Genomic DNA, 22143 nt, shown 5'->3' with positions numbered 1-22143 from the left:
CTGCCAGAAGCAACTGCTCTGAACAAACTGCGTGCACTCCAGTGAACTCTCCACTCAACTCCAACTCGTCTCTCCTCTCAGGAATGTAGCTGCTTTCTCAACTCGACTCGCACGGGGACAACTCTGCGCATGAAAAGTCCAACTCGGGATCCAACTCGACAACTCTCAAACGAACTTCTCGCCGAGTCACTCACTCTTCTGAACTCGGGATCCCTGAACGACTCTCTGCAAGCAACTGCTCACTCAACTGACTCCAATGGCGTTCGGCCTCGTTAATACGGATCTGCGCGCTGAGTTCCGCACGCTCTTTTTATAGCCTCGGCCGTCACGTCAGCCTTGGCGCGCTGCCAACCAATCAGAGCCTCGTAACGTCCGGCCCTCTGTCGACCCGCCTCGTGCCTCCCACGTCCATTCGCGCCAAACGAGCACAGCCCTCCTGGGCGTGGTACTCAAGGTGGATAGGCCTCTCGGAGGTGTAAATGGCGGCGGCCATTATCGGCGGTGTCCTGGCCTGGTTTCTTCCGGTCATGTCAGGGGGGAGGGCGTTATTTAGTGTTGTACTAAAGGTCCTAACTAATGTCTAAGTGGTGTGCAGTGCCAAAAGGGACAAAGGTTTGGCTAACCAGGTGGCGCTACTCTTTAATCCCTACACTACTTAACACACGAACCTACTGGTAGATTCACAAGTATACTCCTTACCCGACAAAACGCCTACACAGTACACATGAACTTATTACAGGTGGTTTTCCTTACCGTGACACATGAAGCATGTTACCTATTCAGCTCTACATATCACTACCCGCCAGACATAACAGTATGTATGTGTGTGTGTGTGTGTGTGTGTGTGTGTGTGTGTGTGTGTGTGTGTGTGTGTGTGTGTGTGTGTATATATATATATATATATATATATATATATATCTAAATATATATATATATATCTATCTAAATATATATATATAATTATATATATATATCTATCTAAATATATATATATAATTATATATATATATCGAAATATACATATATATTGTTACTGATCGCGGATTAAGATGTTAGTTACCGAGCGGTTTGGTATTGCCGCGACCGTTACAGGATCCCTGACTCACCCGATTCACCCAGAACTTTGGCCGTATCGCACCACAGCTGCTCAATGAGGGAAAAGACAAAAACAACGCAATGCAAGAGGAAAAGGAATAAAACGAGAAGACGTACAGACGAGTAATGGGGTTTATTATTTACACACACAAGCAAAAAGGAGCAATCAAGTTTTATTTACAACACATAAGACGCAGGTGACACAGTGCAAATTTTAGCTTACCTACAGACTTAATTAAATACCCAGGGACAGAACAAACAAAACAAACTCACGTATACAAGAAGGATGGAATGGAATGAATGTTGGAAGGAGGAATGGGAAGGTTCAGCTGGGGGCAGATGGTTCGGGCTTGATCCCGCACGGGACGTCGGCTGGACCTCGACGGCCACCGATGCCACCGCTATTTGGTCCCCGCGGGGTAACGGGTTGAAGCTGCCTGGTGGAGTCAACGCTGCCTCTCTGGCTCAGCTCAGGGCGCGTCTGCCGTCTCTGGCGCAACTGCTGGTAATGGCCCTTGGCACCTTCTCTCTCTTGGCCCTGGTGTCTCCTCACCATTGACAACTCAACGCGACCAACGCAACCACTGACCCCTCGACGCCACCACTTCTCACCACCGACTTCTTAGCACCGCAACCAACGCAACCACTGACCCTCCTCTGGCAACCGACTGAGACCAACTCTTTGTGACCAACTCACTTCCGTTTGCGCCTTTTATAGCGCCTCCAGCGATTACGCCGCCGGCGTTTTGGACACGCCCATCGGGGTGCTCACCTCGGCCCTGGTTGGTCGCGCGACCCTCGGGCTCCGCCCTGGATGACGACGGGCGGGCACGCCCCTCCTCCCCTCTGACGAGGTGGAGACACGCCTTTCTTCTCCGACTCAAGCACATGGTCAATGGCGGTTATTGGAGGGGAGGTGATTGAGAATCGAGGGCTCAGCAATGACGAGAGGGGATGTAATATGGAAATGGAGGTTTTGGGGATGGGAAGGAAAGGGAGATTTTGGGGATGGGAAGGAAAGGGGATCTATTCTCTTTCACTGGTGCAATGGAGTATTTCAATTAATGGAAGACACAGCCTTACACTAATACACATAATAAGGATATAACTGTCAAAAAAGATATATCGTGTCCTGCATGTATGTTTTATGGACTAACTACGGGAACGCCCTTTGACCTTTATACCACCACAAACGGAGGGAGGAGGGGTGATATTTTACAACAACCTTTTACAACAACATTTTACCACAACAATAAAATAAAAAAACATTCTCATATCCACAACAATATATATATCTAAATATATATATATATATATATATATATATATATATATATATATATATATATATATATATATATATATATATACATACAGTGGAACCTTGACTTACGAGTTTAATTCGTTCTGTGACCGAGCTCGTAACTCAAATTGCTCGTTTCTCAAATCAAATTTCCCCATTAAAATGCATTGAAATGCTATTAATCCGTTCCAGCCCGCCAAAAACCACACCAATTTTTTTTTAAATATACAGTATATATAAAAATATCTCGCGCTTTATATTTCACCTGTATGCAGCATACAAGTTGGCAGGATGGCCTGGACTGGAGGTACGCACACTTGACTCTAAAGTCTAAACTGTCCAGCCTGGGTTTGAATCCAGACAAAGCTATAACCTGTCATGGGTGAATCACAGGCAGGGTGATTCATCAATGTGTGTACCGCTAAACTGGGCGCCCCGTTTGCGTACCATTAGTTGTTGGATGTTAAGGATCTCACCGTGTTTTCCACAAAGAGAAGGCGAGCTATCGCCGGCACTCTGAACAAGTTGTGGCCTGGCATGGCATGAACATGAAAACATGAACATGAACATGAAATGTTCGACATGAACATGAAATTTTCCAAAATAACCAAAATGCGAAAACAAAAATGCAGCGCTATACGACAGAGATACTGTACGTGCACGGCAAGATAACAACGTGACCGGAACCCACCTGGCGGCGTAAACTCAAAATAACCAACATGCGAAAACAAAAATGCAGCGCTATACGACAGAGATACTGTACGTGCAAGGCAAGATAACCACGTGACCAGAACCCACCTGGCGGCGTAAACTCAAAATAACCAACATGCGAAAACAAAAATGCAGCGCTATACGACAGAGATACTGTACGTGCACGGCAAGATAACCATGTGACCGGAACCCACCTGGCGGCGTAAACTCAAAATAACCAACATGCGAAAACAAAAATGCAGCGCTATACGACAGAGATACTGTACTTGCACGGCAAGATAACCACGTGACCGGGTGGCGAAAGCTCGTAACTCAGATCTCGGCTCGCATCTCAAAGCAATAAACCGCCCGAGCGATGGCTCGTATCTCGAAAAACTCGTAAGTTGGGGCACTCGTAAGTCAAGGTTCCACTGTATATATATATGTATATGTATGTATATATATATATATATATATATATATATATATAAATATATATATATATATATATATATATATAAATATATATATATATATATATCTAAATATATATATATATATATATATATATATATATATATATATATATATCTAAATATATATATACAGTGATCCCTCGTTTATCGCGGGGGTTACGTTCCAGAACCCCCCGTGATAGGTGAAAATCCGCGAAGTAGAAACCATATATTAATTTTATTATTTTTCTATATTTTAAGCCTTTAAAAACCCTCCCCATACTCTTATAAACCTTTCTCACGCTCTTATGAACCCTTTCTACACTCTTAAACACACTTTTGAGACCCATCCTTCGTCCTTACGTATTAGAAAAATATTTGTACGTGTATATATAGCTGTACAGTACATTGATGCAAGTTCTTTTATAATTGCAATTAATTAACAAACAAACATACACATATGATCATGGAACTACACAAGTACAGTACAACAAAGTATTTACATTGATGCAAATTGTGTTTTTGAAAGCAAAAGGCAATAATTGACAAAAGTGCCTTTAATCAAACCTGAGGCCTAAGCATAAAGAAGTCTTCATGAGCTACTCAAAATAGAGATGATGATTAATTTTGAAAATTAATAAGAAATGCATTAGCTTCCTCTTGCATATGCAGCAGCTTCCTGATGGTTAATTTGTAGGAAGCAGTGGGGGGTGGAGAGGAGGTGAGGAGGGTGGTTATTCCTGATCTGATGCAGTGATGAAGCAGATATCTCATCTGTATCAAAAGGTAATGACCGAAAAATCCCATCCTCCACAACCTCGGTCATTCATGTTACTCAGCGACTTAATTTAATTGCAGCTTTAGACAACATCATCGAAATCGTCATCATGATCATGTGTCTCTAAGTTGTAAACATAAGTTATTGTAAATTAGAGGTTACCCAAAGTATGATGACTCTTAAAACCATATTGATCATTAAACTGCAGGACACAGTTTGGCATCAACCTTGCAAATTACTTAAAGTAGCGAAGAACCGTCCAAGAACCCTCCTTACGGATGGGTTAATTACCCCCAGAATCATGGACAAGTTAATTACCCCCAGAATACGGGACTTTCAAAATGCGCGATTCTTTGTCTACTCATTTATAATGCGTATTTTATTTCGATTTACTGTAATATTCTTTTAATATAGGTTTTAATTAATGTGTTATATTTTTATTTATATTATTATTAATTTTTTAGGCTAGAAAATGCTTATTTTACCGCAAAAATAATTAAAATCTAAAAAAAGAAAAATACCTATAGGCTGCACAATCCCGCGATATAATGAAAAATCCGATATATAATTTTACATATACTAGCGAGAAAAACCCGCGATGTACCGAAGCCGCGAAAAGTGAAGCGCGATATAGCGAGGGATTACTGTATATCTAAATATATATATGTATATATATATATATATATATATATATATATAAATATATATATATATACACAAAGAATTAAGTTAAGCACCCCCCCCGTTTTTTTACAACCACGCACATTACAAGTTTGTTGTCGTCAAAACAGTGTAATATACCCATGATATTGCTATATTTTCTGGAGAAGTGATATTATGGTCACATAAAAACATAACAATCATGCCGTTTTCAATATTTTATTCTGAATAATTTAAGGTGAAATTTTTTGGGAATTTTAGGCATATTTTCACCTCAATTTAAGTATGGAGCTATAGGTCCATCACGGACAGTGTGGATGACGTTTATGTTTTCTAACGTACAGTCATTGTTCTGAGAAGACCTCTAGCGATCTTTGCGTCAATAACGTGTGTAGGACCCACGTGATCGGATCACTGACTCAACCCTACGTCTCATAGACCCTGTAAGCCGTCGTATGCGTTGCTGTGGCAGGTTGAACCCCCTCGAGCACGTTTGGGACATGTTGGGACGACAAATTGCGAAGATGGTCCCTCCAATAGCCAATCTGGATGAATTGGAACGTGCATTACATCGGGAATGGAACAACCTGCCACAGCAACGCATACGACGGCTTACAGGGTCTATGAGACGTAGGGTTGAGTCAGTGATCCGATCACGTGGGTCCTACACACGTTATTGACGCAAAGATCGCTAGAGGTCTTCTCAGAACAATGACTGTACGTTAGAAAACATAAACGTCATCCACACTGTCCGTGATGGACCTATAGCTCCATACTTAAATTGAGGTGAAAATATGCCTAAAATTCCCAAAAAATTTCACCTTAAATTATTCAGAATAAAATATTGAAAACGGCATGATTGTTATGTTTTTATGTGACCATAATATCACTTCTCCAGAAAATATAGCAATATCATGGGTATATTACACTGTTTTGACGACAACAAACTTGTAATGTGCGAGGTTGTAAAAAAACGGGGGGGGGGGGGTGCTTAACTTAATTCTTTGTGTATATATCTATCTATCTATCTATATATATATTGTTGCGAATCTCCGATGTCGGCTCTCCCCTTATCAAGGGGGGGGGGGGGGGGGTTAATCCCCTTGTCCTTATATCTGCCCGACGCGAGTCCTGGAAGTTATGACGTCCTTCCCGGCGTGGCATTAGGTAGGGTGTGTTAGGCCTAGGGATTCGCTACGACCTAAGTACTAACGCCGACCAGAAACGAGGGAATAACTCCCGCTCGAATCACGGATATGGATGGAAAATGCCGAGCGGATAGCAATCCGCGATCCGTGCTGTTAACAATGTGACTAAACCTGATTGTAAGCGGTTGCGATCGTGCCACACTTACCCAATTAGAGAAAAGACTGATGCGATCGGATGGAGACGAAACCAGGAAAAGAGGAAGAACAGATGGGTTTATTAATTACATACAAAGAAGAAGAGGAAACGAAAGAAATGTACATGAAAGAAAGAGGAAGGAAAAGCACACAGGGCAGTCTTAATTACAGGCTTAACTTATTCACTGGACTAACGGGCCCGTCTCACATACAGACACTCTCACGGGGATTGCAGATGGTAGGTTGATGGTCACCAGCGCGTCCAGGCTCCAGTCCGGTTCCGGTCCAGGCGATGGACAACCCGGCAGGCAGCTCTTCGTATTGCGTAACGCGGGCGGACAGTTGTAATGATGGGGGAGAGAAGGCTGGTATACTGCGTATGTACTTTGTGCACTACTCGCGCCAAACGCCCCCTCTCCAATGTCCTGCACTCGCGAGCCCTTCGTAATCACGACAGTCCTCATGCAACGCGCAGATTGTGCAAGTCCTTTCAAGCCCTTCAAATCGCAGCAGATCTTATACTCGCGAGTTCTCTGGGTAAGTCCTCCTGGTAATCAGCGCCAGCGAGTAAGTCCTGTAAAAGGGCTTTGTGCGCTGGCTTTTATAAGTGAAGCCAGCGAACGCTCCGCGAGCCCCAACCACGCCCTGTCAGGCGATGTCACTCCAGCCCTGGTTGGCTGGTTATCGCTTACCGGCCCCGCCATAACGGTTGGGTGACGTGGCCACACCTCCTCCTTGGTGCTCCGCCCCCTTTTTCCGGGCTTCACCTCATGGCTTATGGCGGCATTGAGCGAGCTCAAGGCAGCGAAGGCTGCTGCTGCTGGCCAAGGAGCGTACCACATTGGGAGGGACCATGGGGCACAGACTGGGGAGCGCGCTTAATGGCGTCGCTTGGAGGGAGGCTGCAAAATGAACGAAAGGGCCTACTCTTATTTGATCGACACAACGCAGATTCAACTATTGGAAAATGGCCTTATTTAACACATACTAAGAAATAACTGATGTCCTATGGTGACCTACGTGTTTCTTGTGGCCTATCTATGGGGTGCTACCTTTAACCTTTAATGATGTCATATTTACAAGCAAGTGTGGGTTCTGAAAACCGCAACACTGCACCCCTCCTTTTTCCAGGCTCGACCCGAGCCGAAACAATACCTGGGTCAGGACTATCTTTTAACAATTAGTGTGACACTTAGGTGTGGTCCCTCTACTTTTAACCTACTACCCTGAGTGCGACAGTTTTAACACTAGATATGTCCCCCCTGCTGCGTTGTGTCCTACCTAACTGACTCGCGCCCACAATTAACTGAATTACGGAATGGTTCTCAAGCTAAACATTTAAGCCGGTGGGGAGCATCATTTACAAGACTACTATTAATTATTTACAAAACTAGAACCCAGGACCTGTCTTTTGTTGGAAAAAGAAGAGAGATTTTGATAAGAGGAAATGCCAATCGCAATGCACTGCATCGATACACCATGCACCCATATGTACCAATAAATGCACTATAACAAAAAAAATGCATGAAAAGCACCAGCACCAAAAATAAATGCACAGTCATCACATTTCAATAATTATTGATGACGCCTTGTCCTTGACTGCTGGGCCGATGGATATTGGCTTGGCCGCTGGATCTTCTTCTTCTTCACACCAAGGATTATATAATAAAAAGGGCACAAACCACGTACGCTTTTTTATTGATGGCCAGCAGGGCCAACTCAGGTGGTCCGACTGCTGGGCATTGATGCCACTTAAAACAGTGGTCCGCAAGCCAGATACTGCTGGCAACAATGGTCTGTCCCAGCAGAGGTGCCAGGCCACAGAATGTGTGGTCCAAAGGTGCCAGGCCACAGAACGTGTGGTCCATATGGTGTATCAGTGCAGGCAGCAGGCAACAGCAAGGTGCAGGCAGCAAGAGTGCGGCCGCACAATTCAGGACACGTGCACACTCCCCTCGCACGAAAGACCATAGTCCACGAGTGGGGAAGGAAGACAAAGCAGAGGTTAGCAGGGGGCAAGGTTGCAAGGGTACACATCAAAACAAGGCAATGCGACATGAAGGGCGCGGGAGAGCGAGCTGAGAAAGCTCGTCCCTACTCGTTCGTCACCCCCATGTCACCTACTCTACCCTTGCCCTTCCCCGTATGTACACAATTTACAAATCCGTCTCTACAGTCTCGTCCCCCATATCTCCCCGAAACCAAATTTGTCCCCAATCCCTCCCAAGAAGGAAGGGATGGAATAACACACAATGTCTCACCCACGTCAAGATGCATCTTACATTCCAAAATACTTGCAAAAACCTGGTGTGGAGTCCTATCACCTTGGTGAGTGGATGCGGATGGTGCAAAGAGATTTTCCTCCTAACTATCCTTCTAAATGACATTATCACAGTTACTCTACATGGGATCTTGCCCTGCCAAACCATTGGCCATCTTTACTCCATGTGGTTCTAAGAACCAATTCCCATTGCCCATACGGTGGTGCTCTCCCAATTTTGGGGTCTCACTCCCCCCATTTTTCTCTCTGTGCCCTCACACAATTTTAGGGCTGGGTCGTGTGGCTCTTCCAGCAGGTCTACTTACCTGCGCACCTCCACCACTGAAGTCACCACCCGAGCTTGCCTAGCTCCTTCACTCTACCCTAACCTTGGGAAGGCCCTCCCTGGCACTTACCCCCTCTATGCCCACCTCGGCATCGGGCAACCCGGGTCCTTCCCATGGATCCTCGGGCCCCACTGAACTCGACACAACACTACCTGGCTCCCAGAGCCTACCTGCGGCCTCACCTGGCCGACAGACTACCAGTGGCGGAGTGCTCAATAACCACACGCACTAACAGGCTCACACGCCCAGCTATTCCACTTCACTTATGCACCCCTCTAAGCACTTCATTGCCACTACACACACCACATATGTCAATATCCAACAAATTTACCTACTCCCTCTACCTAACTTTAAACTACCCTCCCCGGGTATTCGTAAAGGGGTCCATAAAGGGGTCCTCATTCACTCCTTCGCACCATGCACTCCACTCCACTCCACTCATTCCGCACTACACACTCCACACCATTTATTCCATACCATTTATTCCAGACCATGTATTCACTTGCACCCTATGCAAGGCAATCACTCAATACACAATGACACACATCCTCAATACTCCACTCATCCACTTTCACACACACACACATCCTTCCCGAGCATTGCCTCATTTGCTCACCAGCACCACAAGGACTTCCATTCACAATGCCTCATTTCTGCCTAAACCTCAAGCTCATACACACAGCACCATCTAGCTATCTACTCCCTTCTAATACTAGTGCTTCCCGTCATCCCTTATACTAAGCACTCCCTCGTCATTATCATCCATCTAATCTCTCCACGTCCCCACTACTTGTACAATGTCACTACTTAAATCTCAAGTCTCCTAAAGTCATCTCGAGATCCCTAACGATTATCCTAACCCTCCCTGGCTAGTTCACACTGCCAAACCCCATAAACTACTGCTCATGTGCCCCAAAAAATACGATGTGAGGGATGGTAGATCTACCATCCGTCTACACCATATACCATTCGCCATCATCACTACTGCTATCAGTCCATTCACTACGAGCCTCTCGTGCGGGAATACATTCTTACTGCTCGGCTTCGAAAAACCGAGCAATGCGTGCGGATGGTCAGTCTCCTGTTGGTTGGGTCCGTCCGGCATTTTCGACTCTGGGGAGGAGGCATACTCGGGCCGAGGTTCCAGGCGTCATCCCGCCTTTCGGTCTCCGGCCCGATGACCCAACCTCCCCTGGCCGGAACACCGCGCCCGCCAGGGCGCGAAGGTCCGACCCGGCCCTTCTCCCCCGGAATCGTGCCGGTCGCCGCTACGGCGCGGCACCGACCATACAGGGCGGAACCCGGCCCGAATCGTGCACGGCGCTCCTTGCAAGAGCGCCGCAGCAACGATCCCCGCTGGCCCCCGCAGCACACAAAGAACACCACGCCCCGAGACCTCGCGTCGGCTATACGTCAGCCTAAGCACTGCCCCGGTCAGCGTCGATGCTCGAGTCGCATTCTCACCTTCACACGCGACCCTTTTGTCACTCGCACATCCCATACACTCCGTGCACTCTTTTACCGCATTCTCTTTCCGTGCACTCTCTTTTCTTACACACTCCATTGCACACTCATTCTACTCGCAAATTCTGCCATCACACACTCCTCTGTTACACAACTTTCTTCCACGCACTCCTCCCGTGCACTCTCCCCCGTTACGTACTCCGTAACCACCATGAGTGTGCACTCTTGCATCCACCCACTCAGCGCACACCTACCCACGGGTGTGCAATCTCCGGCTGCACACCCAATCACGCGCTCTGGTGTGCCTCCCCGTACACACTCCACAACCAACTCAGGTGTGCATCCTCGCACACTCTCTCCATTCATCTCACACTCTGTTTCACACATACACTCCGTCGTGCATTCGCTCTCACTCTGTTTCATACTTGCGCTCCGGCGCCATTCGCACACGAGCGCCATTCTCTTTCATACAGCGCACCACGGACCTTCCACAAGCGCCCGGGTGACGCCGGGATCCCAAGCGCGTGAAAAATCTTTTCGCGCCAAACCTTTTCGCGCCATATACAGCCCGGCTTACCTTCGGGATCCTTTTCTCCACACGCACCTGCAAATCTTTATTGAGATTAGCAAGTACGGCATCATGATGCGAACACGGACTTTGGGCATATTCTATTTCTTCCTCCCGCGATTGCTCTTCGAAGTCCGCCGTCTCTCCAATCCCAATTTCCATTATAATTATTCCATTTTATTTTTCCTCGACGACCGCTGGCACTAATGAAATTTTCCCTTCTACTTCGGCGGTCGTCGGCTTTTCTATACCCCGGGTCGCGATTTCTACCCCGGTCCACCCGGCTGTGCTTTGCTCAGCCTCGCTTAACCCGCGCTCCTCAAGCCGCGCTACCCCGTCGCATACCCGTGTGCCTTTCCCGCTCGACCTGCGGTCTATGTTCTCCCCAAATTTTTGTATGCGGTCACCCATTCTGTTTCCAAATTTATTTAGCCTGTCTCTCAATTCCCCAATTTGGTTTCCCAGGCCTTTCGTCTTGTCCTTTTGGGTGTCTAATTTGCCATTTATTTTTTTCAATCCATTCATGGGCTGCGCCATGAAGGCTTGCATGTCGACCACCCCCATTTGCGCAGCGGGCGCGGCCCTCGCCGCCATGTGCGAGGCGCCGCCATTTTCATTGCCAGCTGCCGCACCCTATTCAATGTTCCCCTCTTTTCCCAATTATTCCCGGGGGTCCTGGGTTATTAATTCTTCATTTATTTCTACGCCCACCGGCATCCGATCGCCTTGGCTATCCATGGCACGATTCAATTTGGTTTTCTAATAAAATTTCGGCCACTCGTAATTTTGACCAAACTTGTCCAAAAGATAAAAAATTTGGTTCGGGTTCAAATCCCACTCCTGACACAAATTGTTGCGGATCTCGGCTCTCCCCTTATCAAGGGGGGGGGGGGCGGGTTAATCCCCTTGTCCTTCTATCTGCCCAACGTGAGTCCTGGAAGTTATAACGTCCTTCCCGGCGTGGCGTTAGGTAGGGTTTGTTAGGCCTCGGGATTCGCTACTACCTAAGTACTAACGCCGACCAGAAACAAGGGAATAACTCCCTGCTCGAATCACGGATATGGATGGAAAATGCCGAGCGGATAGCAATCCGCGATCCGTGCTGTTAACAATGTGACTAAACCCGATTGTAAGCGGTTGTGATCGTACCACGCTTACCCATTTAGAGAAAAGACTGATGCGATCGGATGGAGAGGAAACTAGGAAAATAGGAAGAACAGATGGGTTTATTAATTATATACAAAGAAGAAGAGGAAACGAAAGAAATGTACATGAAAGAAAGAGGAAGGAAAAGCACACAGGGCAGTCTTAATTACAGGCTTAACTTATTCACTGGACAAACGGGCCCGTCTCACATACAGACACTCACACGGGGATTGCAGATGGTAGGTTGATGGTCACCAGCGCGTCCAGGCTCCAGTCCTGTTCCGGTCCAGGCGATGGACAACCCGGCAGGCAGCTCTTCGTATAGCGTAACGCGGGCGGACAGTTGTAATGACGGGGGGGGGGGGGGGGGGGGGGGAAGGCTGGTGTACTGCGTATGTACTTTGTGCACTACTCGCGCCAAACGCCCCCTCTCCAATGTCCTGCAGTCGCGAGCTCTTCGTAATCACGACAGTCCTCATGCAACGCGCAGATTGTGCAAGTCCTTTCAAGCCCTTCAAATCGCAGCAGACCTTATACTCGCGAGTTCTCTGGGTAAGTCCTCCTGGTAATCAGCGCCAGCGAGTAAGTCCTGTAAAAGGGCTTTGTGCGCTGGCTTTTATAAGTGAAGCCAGCCAACGCTCCGCGAGCCCCAACCATGCCCTGTCAGGCGATGGCACTCCAGCCCTGGTTGGCTGGTTATCGCTTACCGGCCCCGCCCTGACGGCTGGGTGACGTGGCCACACCTCCTCCTTGGTGCTCCGCCCCCTTTTTCCGGGCTTCACCTCGTGGCTTATTGCGGCGTTGAGCGAGCTCAAGGCAGTGAAGGCTGCTGCTGCTGGCCAAGGAGCGTACCAAATTGGGAGGGGCCATGGGGCACAGACTGGGGAGCGCGCTTAATGGCGTCGCTTGGAGGGAGGCTGCAAAATGAACGAAAGGGCCTACTCTTATTTGATCGACGCAACGCAGATTCAACCATTGGAAAATGGCCTTATCTAACACATACTAAGAAATAACTGATGTCCTATGGTGACTTATGTGTTGCTTGTGGCCTATCTATGGGGTGCTACCTTTAACCTTTAATGGTCATATTTACAAGCAAGTGTGGGTTCTCAAAACCGCAACAATATACGTGTATATATATATATATATGTATATATATGTATGTATATATATATATATATATATATATATATAAAAAAAAAAAAAAAAAAAAAAAAAAAAAATATATATATATATATATATATATATATAAATAAATATATATATATATATATATATTGTTACGGGTCGCGGACAAGATGTTACTTTGGGCCGAGCGGATGGTCAACCGCGACCGTTACAGGATCCCCGATTAGCCCGACTCCAACGTTGACCAAATCGCGCCACAGGTATTCAATTTGGAAACCTCTAAAGCGACCGAAAGAGAAGGAAGAGAGAAGACAGAGTACGGAGGAATAACAGGATTTATTATACACACACGCAAAAAGAAGGAGCGATCAAGTTATTTACAAGCAATGGATGGAAGGAGCAGTCACACAGTGAATCGTTAGCTTATCTATGCAGTTTACTTATAAACCCCAGGACAACATTCAAGACAGACGACGTTCACACTTACATGGGGGAAATTGCAGGCAGGTATGGCTTGAGGATGGATGGTTGTTTTGGGAGGCAATGGAGGGTCCAGCTTGGATTGCTGCCTGGCGCGCCCTTTTCGTGGCCTGCGTCCCCTTAGCTGCCCCCTTAGCTGCAGCGCAGCTGGTGGCACGATGGCTCGCAGGCTCGGTCACACCTGCTCGTTCAGGCGTCTTCCTTCTCCCCAGCAACAACGAGCGACAGCAAGCAAGAGGACGGGGTCAGAGCAAGAGGACGGGGTCAGAGCAAGAGGACGGAGTGCGTCCCGCGGCGGTTTATATTGGTTCCTCACCGAACCTTCGCGCACTTTCTCGGGGGTTCCCGCTCCGCCCTCTCTTAGCCAAACCCCTTGTTCTGGGTTGGATGAGCGGGGCCGACTTACTCCTCCCCCCTATGACGAGGGGGGCGACCCGTCTTCTCTAGCCACTCCCCTTGTTCGTAATGGCCGCAAATGTCGAAAACCGGTCAGCAGCTGCAGGTAATGCGCCGTCACGTTGCACAGCAGTTCAGTACTGCAATAAACGGTTGCTGTCAAAGCTCAAGTGGGGGAATCCCTGGCACTTGAGCTGCCATGGATCATCGGAGGGGCCTACGCTTATTTCGTTTGATGCAATGCAGAGTCAATCTAGTGGGAAACACATATTTAGCCTACATAGAATAAGGAAATAAACTATTTAAAAAAGATATATTGTGGCCTGTTTGTAGGTTCATGGAATTAACTAGGGGGACGTCTTTCGATCTTATTTACTCTACGAGGGCCAGTTAAAACACAGCAAACCAGTTCTCACATTCTTTACACTTTCCAAATTCGTTACAATATATATATATATATATATCTATCTATCTATCTATCTATCTATTGTTACAGATCTCTCCGTCGGCCCCTTTTCCCCTTATCAAGGGGGGATCAATCCCCTTGTCCGCGACTGACCGACGTGAGTCCTGGGGGTCCCAACGCTCCTTCCGGTCGGGAGCACCCAGGGTATTTGGTCTACGAAAAGTCCCAAGGACCTGAGTGCCACTCCTGACCGCGAAGCAGGGGAGGGACTCCCGCTCGAACCCCGGTTTTAGATGGTCTAGTTGCCGAGCGGTTTTTAGCAACCCGAAGTTCGAGCCATTAGCATTCACTAAACCCGATCCTAAACGTTGGCCAAATCGTGCCACAGGTATTCAATGATGGAAAAGACAGACGAACGGATGTGAAGGAAAGAAGGCAAGGTAGGAAGAACAGGATTTATTATTATTTACACACAACCAAAGCAGGGGAGAAAAGAAATGTAATTTACAGGGAAATGGAAGGAACAGAAGGACACAGAGCAATTTCTAACTTATCTATACAGGCTTAACTTATACCCAGGGACAAGACACACAAAACAAACTCACGTACACGAATGGGGAATTTGAAGCGTGGATTGGCTGGAGGGAGAGGAAGATAGGACCACAAGGCTGGAAGGTTTGGCAGGGCGCACAGCAAGCAGGTCCTCTCCGGGCTGGGAGCGAGCAGGGCGGCGGCGGCACATGTATCTTGTTCGTTCCACGCGGCAGGGCTCGTTCTTGCCTTGACACGCCTCGGGCTCTTTCGGTCATCTGCTGCGGTCCTCTTGCGCGATTGTCGCACGCATATATCAAGCGGGGTCGTGACACGCCCTCAGCCATTTGGGTCCCGCCCCCCCGTACTCTGTGTTGGTGGCCTTATATGGCAATCCATGGTCTTGTATCCCTATTTGGGCATGGAGCCGCACAGCCACGCCCCTCGTGGCACGCCCTGGGCTTGTATCCTTATTTGGGCATGGGGCTGAACATCCCCGCCCCTCGTGGCACACCCTGGGCTTGTATCCTTATTTGGGCATGGGGCAGAACAGCCCCGCCCCTTCCTGTCCAAACAGAGCACGGGGCACATATTCACCATAGCAGCGAACGCCGCTTCCAAACCCAGGCCAGTTGAGAGGGCGCGCACCCCACGCTCGTCAAGCTGCTTTACCCAGAGAGGGAGAGTTTGGTTGGGAAATGTAATTATTGAAGGGGAGCTATCCTTATTTGATTCGGTGCAATGGAGTGTCAATTACTGGGCAACAGAGTCTTAAACTGGAACACATAATAAGGGAATAACTATTTAGAGGTTCTAAGATTGGCTAGGTGTATGCGATGAATTAACTAAGGGGGACGACCGTTGACCTTTACAATTATGGAGGTATTTACACAGATCATGACATTTACAAGGTGTGGTATTTACAAAAATTACAGGATTCTCAAATCCGTTACAATATATATGTGTGTGTGTCTGTATGTGTATACAACCATCTTTAGAGGCCATTTTTCCCCGCAAGCGGGGGTTGGCCTTTTTCGGGAACTGTGGTTGTTGTTGTTTTTCGGTCCCCCTTTTGAAGCAATGTTTTACGGCCGGATGCCCTTCCTGACGCCAACCCTTTTTGCCGCCTTTAACGACAAGCAGGGAATTACCAGTGAACTGGTACTCAATTAGCCGACCTCGGAAGGATGACAGGCTGAGTCAACCCCCCTGGCGTTAATTCAGCGATCGACCGGGATTCGAACCCAGGATCCTAGGATCCTAAGCCGGCACCCTAGCCGCTAGCCCAACACCAGGGTCAATGTGTCTGTATGTGTATATATGTGTATATATATACAGATATATGTATATATATATATATATATATATATATATATATATATATATATATATATATATATATATATATATATATATATATATATATATGTATATATATATGTATGTATGAGTATATGTGTATATATATATATTATATATATATATGTGTGTGTGTGTGTGAGTGTGTGGTGTGGATGTGTGTTTGTATGAATGTATATGTGTATATATGTGTGTGTGTGTGTGTGTGTCTGTTTGTGTGTGTGTGAATAAGAGAGAGAATTGTGAGGAACAGAAATGAAAAAAAGAGATGCGTGTTTGTGGGTTTGTGTGTCTGTGTATCTGTCTGTGTGTGTATGTGTGTGTGTGAGGCACACTTTTTGTGTCTATTAATTACGGTCTATTAATTAATTACGTACTATTGAAATGTACCTTTTAACTCTTTGGACTGCTAAGACCCCTTCGACCTTTGAAGACCCTTTAAGATTCTTAAGAACCCAGAAGACCCAAAATTTCCCAAGGACCCAAAATATTCAGAATACCCCAAAGTCCCCGAGGACCCAAAAGACCCAGATGACCAAAAAGTCCCCAAGGACCCAAAAAATGCAGAAAACACACACACACACACACACACACACACACACAAACGACCCAGATGACTAAAAGACTCCAAGGACCTGAAAGACTCCAAGGACCCAAAAGACACCCCCCCCCCCCCCCCCAACCCCACCTTCTCTCCCCGAGTCCGGCAGGCCGGTCGGTATGCTACAAAGCCGCAAAGACCAATGAAAATTTATCCCGGACCAATGGGCCCACTGGTTCGCTCAAAATATCATTTTCATTACCTTGATCAGTCCACTCTTAACGCTAGTCGAGCATTGCATGATCACAAAGAATTATACCCTTGTGAGCCTTCATGGTGCTCATAATGAGGGTTCCACCAGAGCATGCATACACACGGGCCTCACCCAGAGACAAACAGCAGTCCGGTGCTCGTGGCTTCACCAACGGGGTACGTGCACTCAACACCGATCTCGAGACACACAGAGTAAATGGAAAAGCCAAAGAACCCGAGGAGACTGCAGCTGAAAGCCACTGCGACGGCCTGGTCTCTCTGCAAACACAACTACATGGGCCACAGGACATTAATGCATCATCAAGTCCCCACATTCGACAACACAACCCGGACACTGTCAAGACCGTTAGAGTGTGTGCCTCAAGTCTCACCAGAGCAAAGGCAATGGCAGCCAGAGAAGCGAGGAGAAAGTTGATTTTGCTGACTTGGGTGAAATGCTTGGTATGATCCACGTAAACGCCAGTGATTCCTGCACCCACAATGCCCAGCGCGATGGTCAGAGCTCCACAAATGCCTGAAAACTCCTGTCATTGCACACCAAATTTGTGGGTAAGCAAACTGAGCAGGTAAGAGAAGAAAAGATAAGCATGGCGACAAACCAGGGGTCATAGGTGGAGCTTTTCCTGGAATGGATCAGCATACCGATGAAATTCAGTGTGTGTAAGATAAACATTTCATGTCATGAGATTCGGCACACAAAGGGAGTCTCATCTGATAATTAAGGTATGTATAAATTATTCCTCCATTCATGGTAAATATTAATTGATAATTAAGTTATTGTTACGGGTGGGCAATGATTACTTTAGAGCCAGGTAGCATTGTATCGGTAGTGTGCTCCGATTGTCGTGAAGAAGAAGAAACCCCCTGTATTACAAGTAGGAAATTCGCTCAGACCGGATGTTGTGAAAGCGTGTATCTTCGTTCCCATCACGAGGGGTGGGGTTCTGTTAAATAGTTAGGGATTATGGGTAAATAATTCCATGTACGTAATGGCCTCTGTTATTTTTTCCTCTGTTCCTTATGACACCAGCAGCACACACACATAGTGAGAAATCGCGCATTAATGACACTAAATAAAAGCAACCGGAACAAGACATTCAACTATCGCTGGCACTGCCAGCCGCCACATCAAGCAGGCAGGGCCATAAGGCCACGCCACCAAGAAGAGTGATTGGTCGGGGATTGATTGGCACAAGGACGGCTAACATGGGACTATGGGATTGGTGGAGCAGGCACGGATGACGTCAGAGCCTTGAGTATAAAAGAACGCTCTCCTCGACATTTTCTCCTCTTGGCTGTCTCTCATCTTCTGGCTTTGGTGGTGAGCGGTGACGATTTCGTATCTCGCTGTGCTTCGGGATTTCACGGCGAACTGTCGGAGTTCATAGCGCTCCCGTGCGAGGGGGATTCATTGACAAGCACGTGAACATTTAGTAGCGCCCTTGCGCCGGGGACATTGGAAGTCTGGACGATTGGGAGGATGAGCTTGGCTGAGTGAACGAGGGCGCACGGAGGCCTTTTTCCCACCAAGGCCGGTGCCGTGTCCGGATTGCGTGCTCGGGGCTTGGACGACTCCTGACGAGGTTCAAGAGCAGCTCGGAGCTAAGTGCCCACAAAAATAACACGCATTAATTTTCACCTTTATTTGTATACAAGATTGAGGCTTGTGCAAGAGCTAACATTAATCACATAAAAACAAACGGACACATAAAACATATAATAAAGGGAGCAAAAGACAAGATGGGGAGAAAGAGGGAAGCACACAAGTTCAACATTTGAGAGCAGGGACATCGGGAGATCTGTGGGAGGGAGAGGGCTTGGGGGGAGGAGGCATGGGAAGTGGGGGGGGGGGGGGGGGGGGAAGAGGTATAAACACATGGACACTGCTAGGACTTCCAGGAGAGAAGTTGGTATTTCAAAAAGTGGATCTGGGGTGAATTAACGGGGGAAGAAAGATCAAGGTTTTGGATGGGGGAAGATAAGAGATGGTGGTGAACAGCTGTTTTAAAGACCTGGAGGGAGGAGTGGGATTGAAAAGAGTGAGGGAGTTTGTTCCAGAGGTGGGAGAAAAGAAGAATGAAAGAGTGAAGGTGAGCAGAGAGTCTTTGTTTTGACAGTTTCACCAGAAGAGGGTTGCTGGCAGATCTGCGATGTGAAGGAATATTTGGGGGACAGAGCACAGACAGAGCAGGGGGAGCAAGGCCGGAGAGGAGTCGGTAGCAGATAGAAAGACCACCAACTTGCCTGCGGTGAGTGAGTGAAAGGCCCTCAGAGTTAGCTTCATCGCGGGAAGATTCCAATGATTCTGAAAGCTTTGGTTTCAACAGCGTGAAGCCGAGCTAGGTGTGAGGCAGGAGCACCGGCCCAGAGGGGAGAACAGTATTCCATTGAACTGCAGATGAAAGGCTTGTATGTGGTGAGGAGCTCAGGTGTGCCAAGGAAGGACTTCGCACGACGGAGGATGCCCAGTCGGCGACTGGCTTTGGAGGCCAGCTTGGAAATGTGGTTTTCCCAGGAAAGATCATGGCAGATAGTGAGACCCAAAAGAGTGACAGAACTTCTTGGAGAGGATTTTTGAGAAAGTAGATGGGAGGGTTGTCCAGTCGGTCTTTTCAGAGAGACATAGTGAGAGTGTGAGATTTGTCAGGATTTAAAGACATGTTCCACTTGTTTGACCAGTCTGTGATTTTGTCCAGGTCCGCAGAGAGCGAGGAGGCTGCAGACTGCCGATCTGAGGGATGAGGTATGGAGCGGCAGAGAGTGGAGTCATCAGCAAAGAGATGGAGAGGATTTTCCAGAGAGTCAGAGAGATCATTGATGAAGACCAGAAAAAGCACAGGGCCCAGAACATTGCCTTGGGGAACCCCAGCCTGAACAGGAATGGGAGATGAGAAAAATCCATTCAGGGCCACACGTTGACTACAACCAGAGAGGAAGTCCACAAGCCATGCATGGAGATTTCCATGGATACCACGGAGGAGAGTTTGGTGACCAGAGTGGGGAGCTAGGCCGTATCTAAGGCACGTGATATGTCAAGGGAAATGAATGAATGAATGATCGTTTTAAAGGCCATTTTCCCCGCTAGAGCGGGGGTTAGCCTTGCAGGCCCCATGACAATCATGGTTCCCTGTTTGAGGCAATGTTTTTATGGCCGGATGCTCTTCCTGACGCCAAGTGATATGTCAAGGGAGACAGCTCTAATTTCCTGTTTGACATTGAGGACCTCCATCCATTGTTGAGACAGCAGAAGCAGCATGTCCAGAGTAGAGTGACCTGGTCTGAATCCAAATTAATGATCTGAGATCAAGCCATTGGAGAAGAGGAAGGATTTGATGTCAGAAGTGATGATCGATTTAAAAAAAAAAAAAAAGATTCAAATTCAGACACTTTGTGTGTATTCGAGTCTGTGTGTGGACATCCCGCGTCGGAATCTTATTTTGCCATGTTTTATTCTGTTTCCGGTATTTCTTTAATAAAGCCGGTATTTTTGTACATTTTAATTCCATGTCGGGTTGAGTTCATTGTTGCAGGTTCGAAGACATCGGGTGGAAGCTGTCCAAGTAAGTTTGTCATTCTCCTTTCCCTCGTGTGTAAAGAATACCGTTACCATTGGATTGAACGCCTTGGAGTTAAAGCTCGTTTGGTCATCCGTGTTGCCCTGCGGTGTTCACTACAGGGTAGACACATGATAGTATATATAAATTATTCCTACATTCATGGTAAATATTCATCGATAATTAAGTTATTTATAAATTATTCCTCCATTCATGGAAATATTCATTGATAATTAAGGTATATATAAATTATTCCTCATTCATGGTAAATATTCATTGATAATTAAGGTATTTATAAATTATTCCTCCATTCATGGTAAATATTCATTGATAATTGAGGTAAACATAAATTATTCCTCATTCATGGTAAATATTCATTGATAATTAAGGTATATATAAATTAATTCCTCATTCATGGTAAATATTCATTGATAATTAAGGTATTTATAAATTATTCCTCCATTCATGGTAAATATTCATTGATAATTAAGGTATTTATAAATTATTCCTCCATTCATGGTAAATATTCATTGATAATTGAGGTAAACATAAATTATTCCTCATTCATGGTAAATATTCATTGATAATTATTAATTAAGGTATATATAAATTATTCCTCATTCATGGTAAATATTCATTGATAATTAAGGTATATATAAATTATTCCTCATTCATGGTAAATATTCATTGATAATTAAGGTATATATAAATTATTCCTCATTCATGGTAAATATTCATTGATAATTAAGGTATTTATAAATTATTCCTCCATTCATGGAAATATTCATTGATAATTAAGGTATATATAAATTTTCCTCCATTCATGGTAAATATTCATTGATAACTAAGGTATTTATAAATTATTCCTCCATTTATGGTAAATATTCATTGATAATTGAGGTATTTATAAATTATTCCTCCATTCATGGAAATATTCATTGATATAATTAAGGTATATATAAATTATTCCTCATTCATGGTAAATATTCATTGATAATTAAGGTATTTATAAATTATCCCTCCATTTATGGTAAATATTCATTGATTATAATTGAGGTATTTATAAATTATTCCTCCATTCATGGTAAATATTCATTGATAATTAAGGTATTTATAAATTATTCCTCCATTCATGGTAAATATTCCTTGATAATAAAGGTATTTATAAATTATTCCTCCATTTATGGTAAATATTCATTGATAATATAATCAAGGTATTTATAAATTATTATTCCTCCATTCATGGAAAATATTCATTGATAATTAAGGTATTTATAAATTATTCCTCCATTCATGGAAAATATTCATTGATAATTAAGGTATTTATAAATTACTAGCAGAAGTACCCGGCATTGCCGGGCGGGGG

The 22143-nt window shown here is 45.8% G+C and overlaps 1 protein-coding gene across 6 annotated transcripts in view; it reads right to left on the bottom strand.

The window, feature by feature from the left end:
* SLC49A3 (solute carrier family 49 member 3) overlaps positions 1-22143 on the bottom strand; it is a 234996-nt gene that overhangs the window by 191157 nt on the left and 21696 nt on the right. For 4 of the 6 annotated variants that reach the window (XR_013622518.1, XR_013622519.1, XM_078772542.1 and 1 more), the window contains exons 7-8: positions 17595-17747; positions 17336-17493 (exon numbers count right to left, since the gene is read on the bottom strand). Coding sequence is in view for 3 of the 6 variants with exons in the window: in XM_078772542.1 (XP_078628668.1) it covers positions 17336-17493; positions 17595-17747 (311 nt within the window). In the remaining 3 variants the exon portion in view is untranslated. The remainder of the gene's footprint in view (positions 1-17335; positions 17494-17594; positions 17748-22143) is intronic. The other 2 variants (XR_013622520.1, XM_078772543.1) reach the window with 1 other exon arrangement.

This window comes from Myxine glutinosa, chromosome 2 (assembly GCF_964187855.1).
Source record: "Myxine glutinosa chromosome 2, kmMyxGlut1.1, whole genome shotgun sequence".
NCBI classification, from domain to species: domain Eukaryota; kingdom Metazoa; phylum Chordata; class Myxini; order Myxiniformes; family Myxinidae; genus Myxine; species Myxine glutinosa.
Note: the sequence above shows the minus strand (reverse complement) of the source record. Positions and strands in the feature narration are given on the sequence as shown.